Genomic DNA, 12,433 nt, shown 5'->3' on the forward strand with positions numbered 1-12,433 from the left:
AAATCTTGTCTTCTTGTAGGTGACCATCATTTTACTCTTGTCTTTCCCGAGGCGTGCAATGCCATTAGACAACAACTCAGGTAGGACTACGAATAGCCTGTAGAGCAATTATTCAACATCCTTGATTTGGTTCCTTGATTGCTCTGAAGTAGGGCTCTAACAGAGCAACAAGATGAATTGTTCTTTTTTTTGGTTTAATTTCAGACACAATGAAGGTGGGCTCTGTGTTTGTGAAGGAAGCTCTTCGCAGGGCCATTGAACTGACCGATGCCGCCTACGCTCGCACGAGCGAAAGGTCCCCATTTTGCTGGCAACTTGGCAACATCACCCCCATTAATAAAAGAACAGCCTGTTTAAAAATTTGCCGCACGTAGGGTGAAGAAGTCCCTGTCCGAAGGCGCTCTGAGACCGACGGATCTTCTGGCTCACTTCAAGCGCACACAAAGCACGAGCAAGACCCACATGCGGGCCGCTGAGCTGCTGGACAACACGGTGGAGCTGATCCGAGAAATTGTTTACACTCACACAATGACCCAGCCTGGCCGTCACGGTACGTGTCTTGGACCAAATACACACTATGGATACTTCATTTACTCTTCATACTCTGGTATGAGTGATTCACATCTCAACAGAGCTGCTGAGTGAAACAGATGTGGAGCATCTACTGCAAGCGAGTGGCTGCTCGGCTCAAGTAAACACGGGCGGCTGTCCTACTGGCTGCGTGGCCGAGCGTTACAGGGCCATCACGGGGCGCTGCAACAACAAGTCAGCGCAATGTGTTTTTGTGGAATTTCTTCTTCCAAGTACCCTGAAGTTTCCCTAGGGGTGATGTGTCTTTAACGCTAAATATCATTGGAAAGGATTTTTTTTTAAATTTTGCTTGTTGTTGTTCCCCCTGCTCAGACAATATCCCAAATGGGGTTCTGCAAACATTCCTTATTCTCGTTGGCTGCCTCCTGAGTATGAAAACTTGTGGGGAATGCCCAGAGGCTGGGATCCAGATCACACCTACCACAACTTCAGCCTTCCCCCAGTAAGACCCTTTTAGCACTCTTCCTTACACTCCGCCATTTCTTCTGTCTAGTGTTTTGACAATTTTGCCCCCCGCATCGCTTTGCTTGACCATCTGCGCAGGTCCGGCTGGTGTCTCAGGAGATTCTGTTCACTCCAAATGACAACATCTCTCTGGACTCAACTCTTTCCCACTTGCTTGTAGAGTGGGGCCAGTGGATTGATCACGACCTGGTGCTCACCCCCCAGAGTCCAAGCACAGCAGCTTTCCGGACCGGAACGGATTGCACTCGTACCTGCAGCCGGGATACGCCCTGTTTCCCCATTGAGGTTTTTCATCTATATATTTTTTGGGGACAGCCAGATTTTGGTTGCTGGTTAAACCAAAACTAAATCCTCAGATCCCACCATCTGATCCTCGGTACGGCATTCAGAATTGCATGCCCTTCTTCCGCTCGGCTCCAAGCTGCGCAGATGGAGCCGAGCCCCATCTGCGCCGTGAACAACTCAACGCAATCACCGCTTTTGTGGACGCCAGCATGGTGTACGGTAGCTCCGATAAACAAGTTCTCGGACTGCGGGATCCTACCTCGCCGCTCGGCTCGATGGCATGCAACACGCAGCACTCGGACGGGGAGTTGGCCTACATGCCGTTCATGCCTCGCCAGCAGGCTAACTTGGACCCGTGTGGCCCAAGAGAGCGTGCCGTGCTTCGGGACAATGCCACGTCGTGCTTCCAAGCGGGTGTGTTTGGTCTCGGTTTCCAGAGTAGTACTTGAGTTCCCGCATCAGCAACTAATGAGTACGTAATGTTTGACAGGTGATTCAAGAGCCAATGAAAATCTAGGCATGGTGGTCCTTCACACACTCTTTCTACGAGAGCACAACCGCCTGGTGGCTGAGCTACACCACCTAAATCCCCACTGGAGTCCCGACACCCTCTACCATGAGGCCAGGAAGATCATCGGCGCCATTCACCAGGTACAATGTTTCAAATGTGTCGGGGGTTCTAGAGCTTAAATAGTTACAGTCATACCTCTACTTATGAATGCCTCTCGGTAGGAAATTTTCAGGTTACGAAACCTTTTGAGATCCAAATGAGTGCCTCAAGATACGAAAAAAGGTCCAAGCTATGTAAACGTCATTTTTGTGTGTCTTCACACAAATTGGGACACGGATGAATTTTAAGGGTTTATGTAGTTGGTAGTTTTGTGGGGACCGTGGAACGAATTAGAATATTTACATATAAAGTACTGCTCTACTTTTTTTTTGATTGGATAACTTTATTCATCCCGTATTCGGTAAATTTCGTTGTCACAGTAGCAAGAGGGTGAGGATGCAGAAATAGGGAAGGCATTTTAGACATTAAATAGATAGGTAATAAGTAAGTTAATAAATAAATACTTACAAAATGTTCAACTGACAAAAAAAGTTCAGAAACCAATTAACTTTGTAAGTAGAGGTACGACTGTATCTACATACTAGCTATCATGCTAGCTTGTCCTGGGTCAGCTCTAATCAAATTTGACTTTTTTCCCACTGGCTCATTTGAGCCTTGGTGCTTTCAGATTGTAACATGGGAGCACTACCTACCGCGGATTCTCGGAGAGGAGGCCACATCAAAGCAAATGCCTCCCTACGAAGCTTACAACCCTAACACAAATCCCAGCATTGCCAACGTCTTTGCCACCGCCGCTTTTCGTTTTGCTCATGTCACCGTGCAGCCAATCGTGAGCAGACTTGGGCCCGGATATGCCCCCAACTCCCAGCATCCCTCACTACCCCTGCATAATTCTTTGTTTGCCTCGTGGAGAGTAGTCCAGGAGGGTATGCAAACTAATTATAGTTATGTCGTTTCTCGCTGGAATACGGGGTAGGTCCGCCGACCTGTTAAGTCTTATCTCCTGCTTCTCGTACTCATCAGGTGGTATAGACCCATTGCTACGTGGCCTCTTGCTGTCTCCAGCAAAGCTCCAGACTCCTGGTCAGATGATGGTCGAGGAACTGACAGAGCATCTGTTTCAGGCACAAGGCGGGATGCCTCTGGACCTTGGGGCCCTCAACCTCCAGAGAGGAAGAGACCACGGACTACCGGGTACTGGCATCAACTCTAAAATCAATCAGACTTTTACCTCATCTTTGTCCTTTGATCCCCAACTAGGATACAGCTCATGGCGGAGGTTTTGCGGTCTCGCTGTTCCCAACACAACCAAGGAGCTGGCAGACATTATGGGTAATCCATCTGTAGCTGGCAAATTCCAGGAACTGTATGGCACACCGCACAATATCGACGTGTGGGTGGGGGCCATCTCTGAACCGGCTCTACCTGGAGGCCGGGTTGGACCACTGTTGTCCTGTCTGCTGGGAAGACAATTTAGGGCACTGAGAGACGGTGACAGGTAGAATGAATGTCTGTTTCGTCACTCCTAAAGAATGTTTCAGAAACAAGAAATGTATTTCAAGGTTTTGGTGGGAGAGGAAGGGCGTGTTCACCAGCCCCCAGAGGTCTCACCTTCGTGCCGTCTCACTGTCCCGAATCATTTGTGAAAACACCCATATTACCCATGTACCCGAAGACCCCTTCTCTCGCACAGAGAATCCGGACTCCATGTTGGCTTGCTCGAATCCGCTCATCCCCAAACTTGACCTCAGCCCGTGGAAAGAACCAAACTCAGGTGAAGAAGGTGAATAAGAGACGCGTGCATCATGTTGTGACAATGTTGTGGTGACCTCTCTCCAAGATCCCACCTGCGGTCCCATACCCAGAATTCAGTCTGGCTACTCTCTGCTATGTGATTCTGTGGTCATCTTTGATTGTCAAGTTGGGTTCCAGCTGCAAGGTTCTTCTTCCATCAGCTGTGATGCACCAAGTCAGAGGTGGAGTTCATCACCTCCAACATGCCAGGGTTCAAATCTTACTGACTAGAATATGTTCAAATATTATTTTTAGCCTCAACTTTCTTACCGACACCTATCACACCCCAATTTTCCATCTCCTGTTTCCACGCAGACATAAATGAATGTGAACAACAAATTCCGGTTTGCCCACAAAACATGGAGTGTCTCAACGAGCCAGGTTCTTTTTCGTGCTCAGGTTGGTTTAGTAGGGATTTTCTTGAAACAAACCGAGCATATTGTTTAACACTAAGGTACTCTGTCCTGTTTATATGCACTGATGCAGAATTAACCACACCATCCACCATTTTGGCTGTCACGGCAGCCATAGGTGTGATTGGTGGTTTTGCCGGAATACTACTGATCCTCAGCTGTTTTCGAAGGCAAGTAACCTAAGATGCAAATAATGCTGAAATATAGCCTTTCATTCAATCTGACCTCAGAGGAACAGTAATAAGTCATAAAAATTTTAAATGTCTTTGTCTCAGGTATTTTCCGAAGAAAGAGGCGTTAGTCTGTGCCAGATGTTGCCAAGGGACAGATTAAACAAACACTGAAATCTGCAGACCAACTGAAACGTTCATTGTCACGCAAATTAACAGAGGCATTTTTGTCCTTTGTGCCTTTGTGTCACACACCACACTCACTGTAATCAATGATAAACAAATGATTTATTAAAGCCACCTGTGAACTGTATTGCCAAGCTAGTAAAGCAAAGCATCAAGCTTACAAAAGGTATTTCAAGCCGGAAACCACAGGCCTACTGGAATGTCTGCGCAGGAAGAAAAAAAACAGTTTCTTTCCATGAAGCCCTTTTGAGTGGGACATGGCCTCTATGTTGATTCAGTATGCCTGCAGTTTGTACTTACGAACCTGTAGGACAACTATGGGTGTGTCCCAAAGTGCTTTATGTCATTGTAAATGGATCATTCATGCTGATGACCACATTACAGATCTCATTTCCAAACCTTTATCTATGCTTACAATCTGAAGTATCACATTTTAGGAAAAGACAAATGTGGCACACAGTCAGGCTTCAATGGAGTGTTGGCACTTCTCAGTACGCAGACATTGGGACCTCAAGGCCTTTAGAGGCAATGAAGTGGTTATTGCACTTATCACATCTATACATTCCTTCATTATCACCTTCCCAATATAACTGATTGTGAAAAAGAACAATGATAAAACATAGATACTATGAGATAAAATAGCCAATACAAATTGTCTGGCACAGCTACAGACGGCATTCATGCATAGTTGTGACGGCTCATTACAAGATAGTTAGTACATACGTATGTTGATTTTGGACGTATAAAACTCGACATAAGTGTTGGTTTTGATGGGTCAGCATTTCATTTAAAAGATGAAGCTTCTAAACTTAAATTGCATTTCAATTGTCTGTAAATTTTTTCATAACATTCTACTGTACGTACCTAATAAAGCCTTTAGATGCAACCGCCTAGCATATTTTCATTTTAATGGACAAATAAAATTGTGGGGATTTCATGTGTGAAATCAAAAACTGCCAAAGGGATATTAAAACGTACTTTCCCGTTCTTTGAATTATTATACGATTACAGTTTTCTTGGTTGATCTCTGATAAGTTACCGCATGATAAGCCTGATGTCTCCAAGTTCTCATTTCACTTCGGTCAATCGTATCGTTTAACCATGCTCCGTGAGGTAAAAACCCAACTTGGCCATGGACATTTCCCTTCGGAGACGCGTCACCTCCCAGAACATCTGCTCCGCTGGACACGAGCGAAACGAGCACAATCAAAATTTGGGTTTGTCTTAATAAATTGGAGAAAAATCATTTGTGAATAAACTTACCGTCATGTCTGACCAGGCCCTGCTGAATGTAGCGAATATACGTGAAGAAGTTGCATACGGCCGTGATCTGGAAAGGCAAAAAGACCACAGGAATTATAGCAAAGGCGGGAGGTTAACGGAGCTCTGAATAAAAGACGCGGTCCAATGTACCCGTGCTCGGCTGGAAGGGGAAATGTAGTAATAGCTTCCTTTGTCGCCGAGTTTAATGCGATGTCTGCACAATCGAGACACGCCGCTCAGCGCACATTTTCTGTTGAGAAAATGGACTGTTCAACTCACTGCAGCTTCAATAATGTACACATGGTGTTCAGAGGTGCTGCGAACCAGGCCAAAAAATAACGAGTAGTGCACAATTAAAGGTTAGCTTAGTCATTTAGAGAGCAACATGTTGATGGTTAGCGGTCAGATGCATGCAGCGGGTGCATTTATTGACATTGGTCAGAGAGACAACTGCTGGTCTTCTCCATGCTGGCAGCACATGAGACAACCCGTGCTACAGTAAATGCAGATTAGTCAAAGCCGACAAGTTTCCTGTGAGGACTTACGTCTCCACTGCTGCCCTACAGTCACTGGAAACACAAGATTTGAAAGTCAGGTGCTGAGTGGAAAAGTACCCACTGATTAAGTTCACCCACCTGCCTAAGACTGTGAGACGACTGTATGAAGTGAGAAGTTATACAAGTGGAAATATTGTGTTTTATTATTTTCCTGATTTAATGTGACTATGTATTGTAAATTTCCTAAGCATTGAGAAGAACTACAGCAAATTTGAATGACTTGAGTTGTCAGGTATATAAGATAAGCGAACACAATTCTTGTTCTGGATTGGCTAAAGCAAAGGTCTCCATCTTACAGCCCGGGGGCCAATTAGGGTCTTGTGCAGTCTGATAGTCATCTGATAGCCTTGGGATTTTGTTTTTTTTGTTTTTATTTTATTTTTGTGAAGCACAGTGAAAGTTAACATAGCTCAGTTTTTTTGACATATACTTATTCCAAAGTGTCAATAGGTGGAAAAAAATATGTACATTGTGTCATCCATATTTCTCGTAAGCTGAGGGAATCAGGTCAGCAATCTTCTTTACGTTATGTAGAAACATTCATGTTCTGAACTATTATTCATAAATATTGAAAAGATAGGATTGTGTACTTTTTTAAAATATCTTTTTGTAGAATATTTAAAGAGCAAAAGTCAGGTTTTTTTAAATTAAGTTATTTTAAGATTGAAATGCTGCCGATATACAAGTGTACATCAATTGACCAGCGTTCCTCAATGCTCTGTGTTTGGCCACTGCAGAAACCTTATTGGCTCACCTAAGTTTGTTTTTTTTTCTTCTTTTTTTTAGGTGAATGGTGAAAAACAGGAGGGTGCGGCTGTTATTGGCAACTCACTTTGGTCCTCCACACTCTACCGCCGAGGCTTTAACCATCGGTACGCTTGAGATGGCCACGGGCTCGATGGTCAGAGAGTTGTTTTCCACGGCGCTCTGCACTAACTGGGACAGCTGTGGACACAAGAGGCTGCGTCAATGAAATCGCAAAAATCTGAAAATACAATTCCATCTGACGGCGGTGAGGAGATTCTGACCTCAGATCGTGTAAAAGAGAGGCAGGGAGCGATGTCTTCTCTGTAGATTCGACTCATGAGAGCGGATGAATGGTCTAGACTCGGGTGCTCTTTCCACATGAGGAACTCCGCGTACAAAACAGAGTCTGTCTGTGGAGATATGACAGTCCCTCACTCATCTTCTCAACAAAAGCACACGGGGGTGAAGACTGGGTTCAAACGGCAACAGGATTACAATTCTGAGCTCTGCGGAGGGGAGAAAGTTACCTGGCTTACTGGCCTGGTTACCAGCTAAGTTCTCTACTCCTGACAACATACTGAAAGATTGGCCAAGCAAAAAGGAAGAGAATCAGCGAGAGAAGAGCGGGAACAGCAAGCTGAGACCAGAAAGAAGTTTCAAGAAAAATAGAAAGCAGCTAAATGAAGAGGGCAGCGAGGATTTGGCGAAAAGGCAAAACCGCCACCCATTTGAGGCCCCCCATTACCTCTCGGTTCTCTGTAGCCACAGGCTGAACAGGGAGCGAAAGAGATTCTGCTTTGCCAGGTGGGGACGGTACACCAGCGCTAATACTTTTGTTGCGACTGTGAGCCCCGACCTGTTTGGTGACCGGGACTTGCAGCTGGGGATGCAGTTGGCGGTTGGGCGAGGATGGCGTGGATGTCAACACCAGAGACTTGAGTGCTGTCACTTCTGCTTGGAGGACGTCAATCTGGAAGTTGGCGCAGAAATGCAGAGCGAAACAGGAACAAGATGTGTTGACGTAGGCACCTCTTTTTTTCAACGGTGGTTGCTCTTCTTATAATATGAGCAAGTCGGGCTAGTAGATGTCAGTTTGACCAGTACAGACCTTCCCTTGAGCTTCCTTCACTTGCTTCTCCGATCCTGCTTGTTTAACATTCGCTTCCCGCACCATTCTGTGAGCCTCCTATTGTGAATATGGAAATAATTCCCAGTCATTTAAAAATGCAGTTTCAAATGTATAAGACGATGCTGCTAAAAATGAGTCAGTATTTGGGCTATTTTTTTTTAAACTTTTCTGTTTTGGAGAATGCCAGAATGGAATAGTGGCATTAATATTGATATATTTCATCCAATTCATCTGAAGTCGAAGTGATTTTGGGCTGCTGACCTCAAACAGACTGGCAGTGAGCTCCTCTAGTTCTTGTTCCAACTGATTCCTGACCCGCGACAGACGCTCACACTCCTTGTCTTTGAGTTTTAGTTCCTGAAAAAGATGAGGAGAAAGCATTTCACTAGTTTTATACTTCCCTTTTTTGCTGCACTGTTTGCATTCAAGAAATGTAAGTGTAGTACCTTCTTTGCCGCATCTAACTGTTCTCTAAGGATCTCCGAGCCTTTTTCCCGAATTTCTTTCTCTCGGATTTCCAATGAGGAGCTGCGCAAGCGGGAATGGACACCATTGCCGACTTCCGACATAGGCGGAGCTTGGCCCTTTTCCTCCAATCTGGGTTCTGGTTCAGGATCCAGATCTACCAACCTAAATGGATGACAAACCATCCATCTTTCATCACAGTTTACAGATTCTCACACTTCAAATATGCATGACATAATGGTTAATGTTACAATGGTATGAATTTTCAAAATGGAACAAATTTGCAGAACAACAGCAAAAAAAATGAGGATATCACAACCATAAAATAAAATTAAAAACTCACATGCTGAACATGTGATCATTGCAAACAGACACTTTGGTAAAATACTGGTTGTGAAATTGTTTGATGATATACGCAAAAAAAGAGACACTTTAGAATAAATATTACTGACAGTCAAGTTCATTATCAATTGTGGGTAAAATAATGATTAAGCACAATTAATTTTCCAGCCCTAATTCTGCATTCTGTACTGTTCTTACCTTTGAATTTTCTAGTTAAACATGTTGTGATAAAATCTTGCAAGTAATAAACAAAATACCGTTTTGTCTGCCCGATATATGTATACAATAATTTCACTTAACTACATTAAAATACTCTTGTGATATGAAACCACGTGACAACATCTGATAGTAATAAAACGAACAATGTACACATTTTTTTTCTTCTCTCTGATGAAATTATGGCTCTTTAAATATTACCAAAACGACGATTTTAAAACTCTCGGCATAGTTGCGCTTGTCAACTGTTAAAGTTGACGTTAGCAGAACGAGTTACCAACTTTGTGTTCATATCGTTCCCCCGCTCAAAGAATGACATTTTTACCCCGTCAACATCCACAAAAGACGAATCTGTCAGTCCGTCCTCCGGCTGTTCTTACTGTAAATAAAATAAAATAAAAATGCAATTTTGACGAGCGCTTCTCGTTGGCTTGACTCCGTTTCAAAATCAAATCAGGGCAAAGGAATGCGGACGCTGACGTCATCAAGAAGGCGCAACAGACGCTCGCAAACAACTGCTTCCACGTAGATTTTATGTATTATTATTTTTTCACGTAGATTTTTTTTTCAATTATTCCACGCCAAACTTTTACCATTTCCCTTTCAAATGTATTTTGAGACGTGGGACATTCGGTGAGTTTTTTGCTCACTTCTGTCCAGCTTCGAAGTCACGTGACAACGCACCGACTAAAAGGTTGGGTATGAAACCACGTGACCGAAACGTCAATTGCCAAAACTCAGCTGAAGTTGAAACTTTTGGAATAGAAAGTGTTCTTCCTTCCTATTCTTAATACTATGATGGTGATACTTACTATTCCAAGTAGAATTTATCGTGTGACAAACTTATAACTTAATTTATCAGAATAGCAAAATTGTTTTTAACCTCCTAAGATCCAAACTCTTGCAACACATGCATTTTTATTATCTCTTTGATATTCAGACTAATTGGGACCTGATGTGTGTAAAAACAAATAATTATCTTTTTACATGATGTAATTTCTGAGAAATATGATGTCCACATCATAAGTGAACGCCAGGCCCTTGTAGTCCAAAATTGAACATTGTAGTCTTTGAAAACCAAAAATGTGATGTCCACACATGGACGCCAGGTCATAGGAGGTTAATGATGTAGTTACAGGTGCAAGAGAGTCGGCGTCAAAGTTCTGCGGTCGAGGGTTCGATCCTAGGTCGGTCATCACTGTGTGTGGTTTGCATGCTCTTCCCGGGCTTATGTAGGTTTTGTCCAGGTACTCTGGTTTCCTCCCACATCCCCAAAACATCCTGGGTAGGCTGGTTGAACACTCTAAATTGACCCTAGATGTGAATGGTTGTCCGTCTTCTCGTTACCCCACGATTGGATTGCCATCGATTCCGTGGCCGGATGATTCGCCTAAAGACGTTTCCCCGACGGACGTTTGACAGACGGACAGGTCGCCGAATGGACGTTCCACCGAACGGTCAATCGTCCTTCGGGGAAACGTCTTTAGGCGAATCATCCGAGCACCCATCGATTCAGGGTGTCCCCCGCCTGGTGCCCGGAGTTACCTGGGATAGGCCCCAGCACCCCCCGTAACCCTTGTGAGGATAAGTGATTCATAAAATGAAGGAATGAATGATGTAGTTGCATCACACTGTTAACTTATTGGCTGCCATTAACAACAAAAACATCCAATCTGAGAGCCTCCCAGTTTCAATGGAAGTCAATTAGTTAAAAAAAAAAACAAGATGAAGATACAACTGCAGAGACCCAAACAAAGAAAGCACATGCCATCTATGTACTAGCTTAATACTAACCTTGCAGACGATAATAACCTACTGGCAACAATAAGTTCACAGTTCATAATGAGCTACTAACTAAAATAGACTCATGCAGGGTGTCATGTTATTTGCTGAATGTCCAATCAAATTAGGTTTGCTCATTTGTAATGGTATCGTCTGGTGCTACTAGATCAATTTAAGCATTCAAGTACATTTTTGAGTGTTCAATTCACATTATTCTGGAAACGGCCACTCATCTCTTGCCAACAGCACAATTAGGATTCAAACGACGTACCTTCCAACCACGCAGCTCTTTGCCGTCCTCTCAGACGGAGTCCCAAAGAACACTTGAGAGGAATACACCGCTATACCCGACTTGCCCGTTTTCAGGACTTCATAAGACCGACTGGAGGATGGCACAGGTGGCGGAGATGAGGAAATCTGAACACTGTGGATACCCTCAAAAGCATCCATGTCCCTGCAAATCTCAAAATTGCTTCAATTTGGTCCACTTGTGTCCTCTGCAAAGACAATGGAGTCAGATATGATTACTCAATGTCAGCCTCCACCAGAATTGGATTGGACTCTCAATGAGAGCCAAAAAGTTAAAAGCAACAAACGTATATTACAAATAACATGCGTATAGTGTATGTTGAAAAAATGTTACAACATACACTGTATACAGTATGTTTTTTTGTATTTATATTGTTGAAACAAACTTTGGAGAACAAAGAGAAAATGTCCATCAGCAGCAGAAACATCAGAAAAATCACAACCAAGATTATGCAATCCATCACACTGGATGACCAACGTGATTTCTTATATAAGTGAATTATTTAATATTCAAACATTATCTGCTACATTTGAGATATTTGTCAATTCTTTTCACTTCCTTGAAACTACTGCTGTGCTAATAATGGCGAAATGCTGGGAACGCATTGTTCAAATTGAGGGGAAAAAAGACAATTAAATATGCTTTTTCCCCTCCTAATACATTTCTAAGGTATTGGATCGGTTCAAAATCAAGTGACTTGGATTCTGATTGCCATGCAAAAATGTGTGATGGCGACATTTTATATGATTTCAATACGATAACCACCACAGATCACAGTAGCCCGCTAACTCAGATCTATCATCCAAATATGCAATAGGAACTTTTAAAAACATCAATTAAGACCCACTCACCAACTGTCCAGGCGTTTCAAATGTGATTCCAATGTTCTAGATTGGCATAGCCGTGGAATTTAAACGGGTGAACTCTGTCCGCACTTCGCCCTTGTTGCAGCCTTTCTGGTTAGACAGCGAGGGTTAATAATCACTAACACCTTCAGGCCGACTACCCCGCCTATGCACACACACTTCTTCCATCAGAGGGCTCAACATGTGCTATTTTTTTTTCAATATTGCATTTTTTTTAAAATTCCCTTCGAACATTAACTCATAAGAACAGTTTTTCACGCTCCCGAGTGTTCTAAAACACG

General features: G+C 43.4%; 2 protein-coding genes across 6 annotated transcripts; one reads left to right on the forward strand and one right to left on the reverse strand.

Annotated features, from left to right (window-relative positions):
• The first annotated feature begins 208 nt into the window (after positions 1-208).
• On the forward strand, positions 209-5,281 carry epx (eosinophil peroxidase). The gene is made up of 15 exons (XM_077596718.1): positions 209-295; positions 375-550; positions 633-765; positions 904-1,033; positions 1,135-1,341; positions 1,413-1,755; positions 1,832-1,992; positions 2,580-2,838; positions 2,936-3,106; positions 3,173-3,410; positions 3,475-3,686; positions 3,753-3,917; positions 4,022-4,105; positions 4,193-4,289; positions 4,395-5,281. The coding sequence occupies exons 1-15, from the start codon at positions 210-212 to the stop codon at positions 4,450-4,452; spliced, it is 2,520 nt and encodes an 839-aa protein (XP_077452844.1). The 5' UTR covers position 209; the 3' UTR covers positions 4,453-5,281.
• rab3il1 (RAB3A interacting protein (rabin3)-like 1) lies at positions 4,559-12,418 on the reverse strand. Of its 5 annotated transcripts, XM_077596722.1 has the most exons (13): positions 12,138-12,418; positions 11,248-11,473; positions 8,618-8,801; positions 8,433-8,528; positions 8,151-8,228; positions 7,899-8,012; positions 7,788-7,811; positions 7,324-7,452; positions 7,128-7,240; positions 6,284-6,307; positions 5,889-5,988; positions 5,739-5,805; positions 4,559-5,656 (listed from the first exon to the last, which is right to left on the reverse strand). In XM_077596722.1, the coding sequence occupies exons 2-13, from the start codon at positions 11,424-11,426 to the stop codon at positions 5,571-5,573; spliced, it is 1,194 nt and encodes a 397-aa protein (XP_077452848.1). In that variant the 5' UTR covers positions 11,427-11,473; positions 12,138-12,418; the 3' UTR covers positions 4,559-5,570. The 5 variants fall into 5 exon arrangements, with proteins under 5 accessions (XP_077452848.1, XP_077452849.1, XP_077452845.1 ...); XM_077596723.1 differs by lacking the exon at positions 7,788-7,811 and having other exon boundaries at positions 12,138-12,417; XM_077596719.1 differs by having other exon boundaries at positions 7,788-8,012; positions 12,138-12,417.
• Between the last annotated feature and the right edge of the window lie 15 nt (positions 12,419-12,433).

Source organism: Stigmatopora argus, chromosome 3, assembly GCF_051989625.1.
Source record: "Stigmatopora argus isolate UIUO_Sarg chromosome 3, RoL_Sarg_1.0, whole genome shotgun sequence".
Taxonomy (NCBI): Eukaryota; Metazoa; Chordata; class Actinopteri; order Syngnathiformes; family Syngnathidae; genus Stigmatopora; species Stigmatopora argus.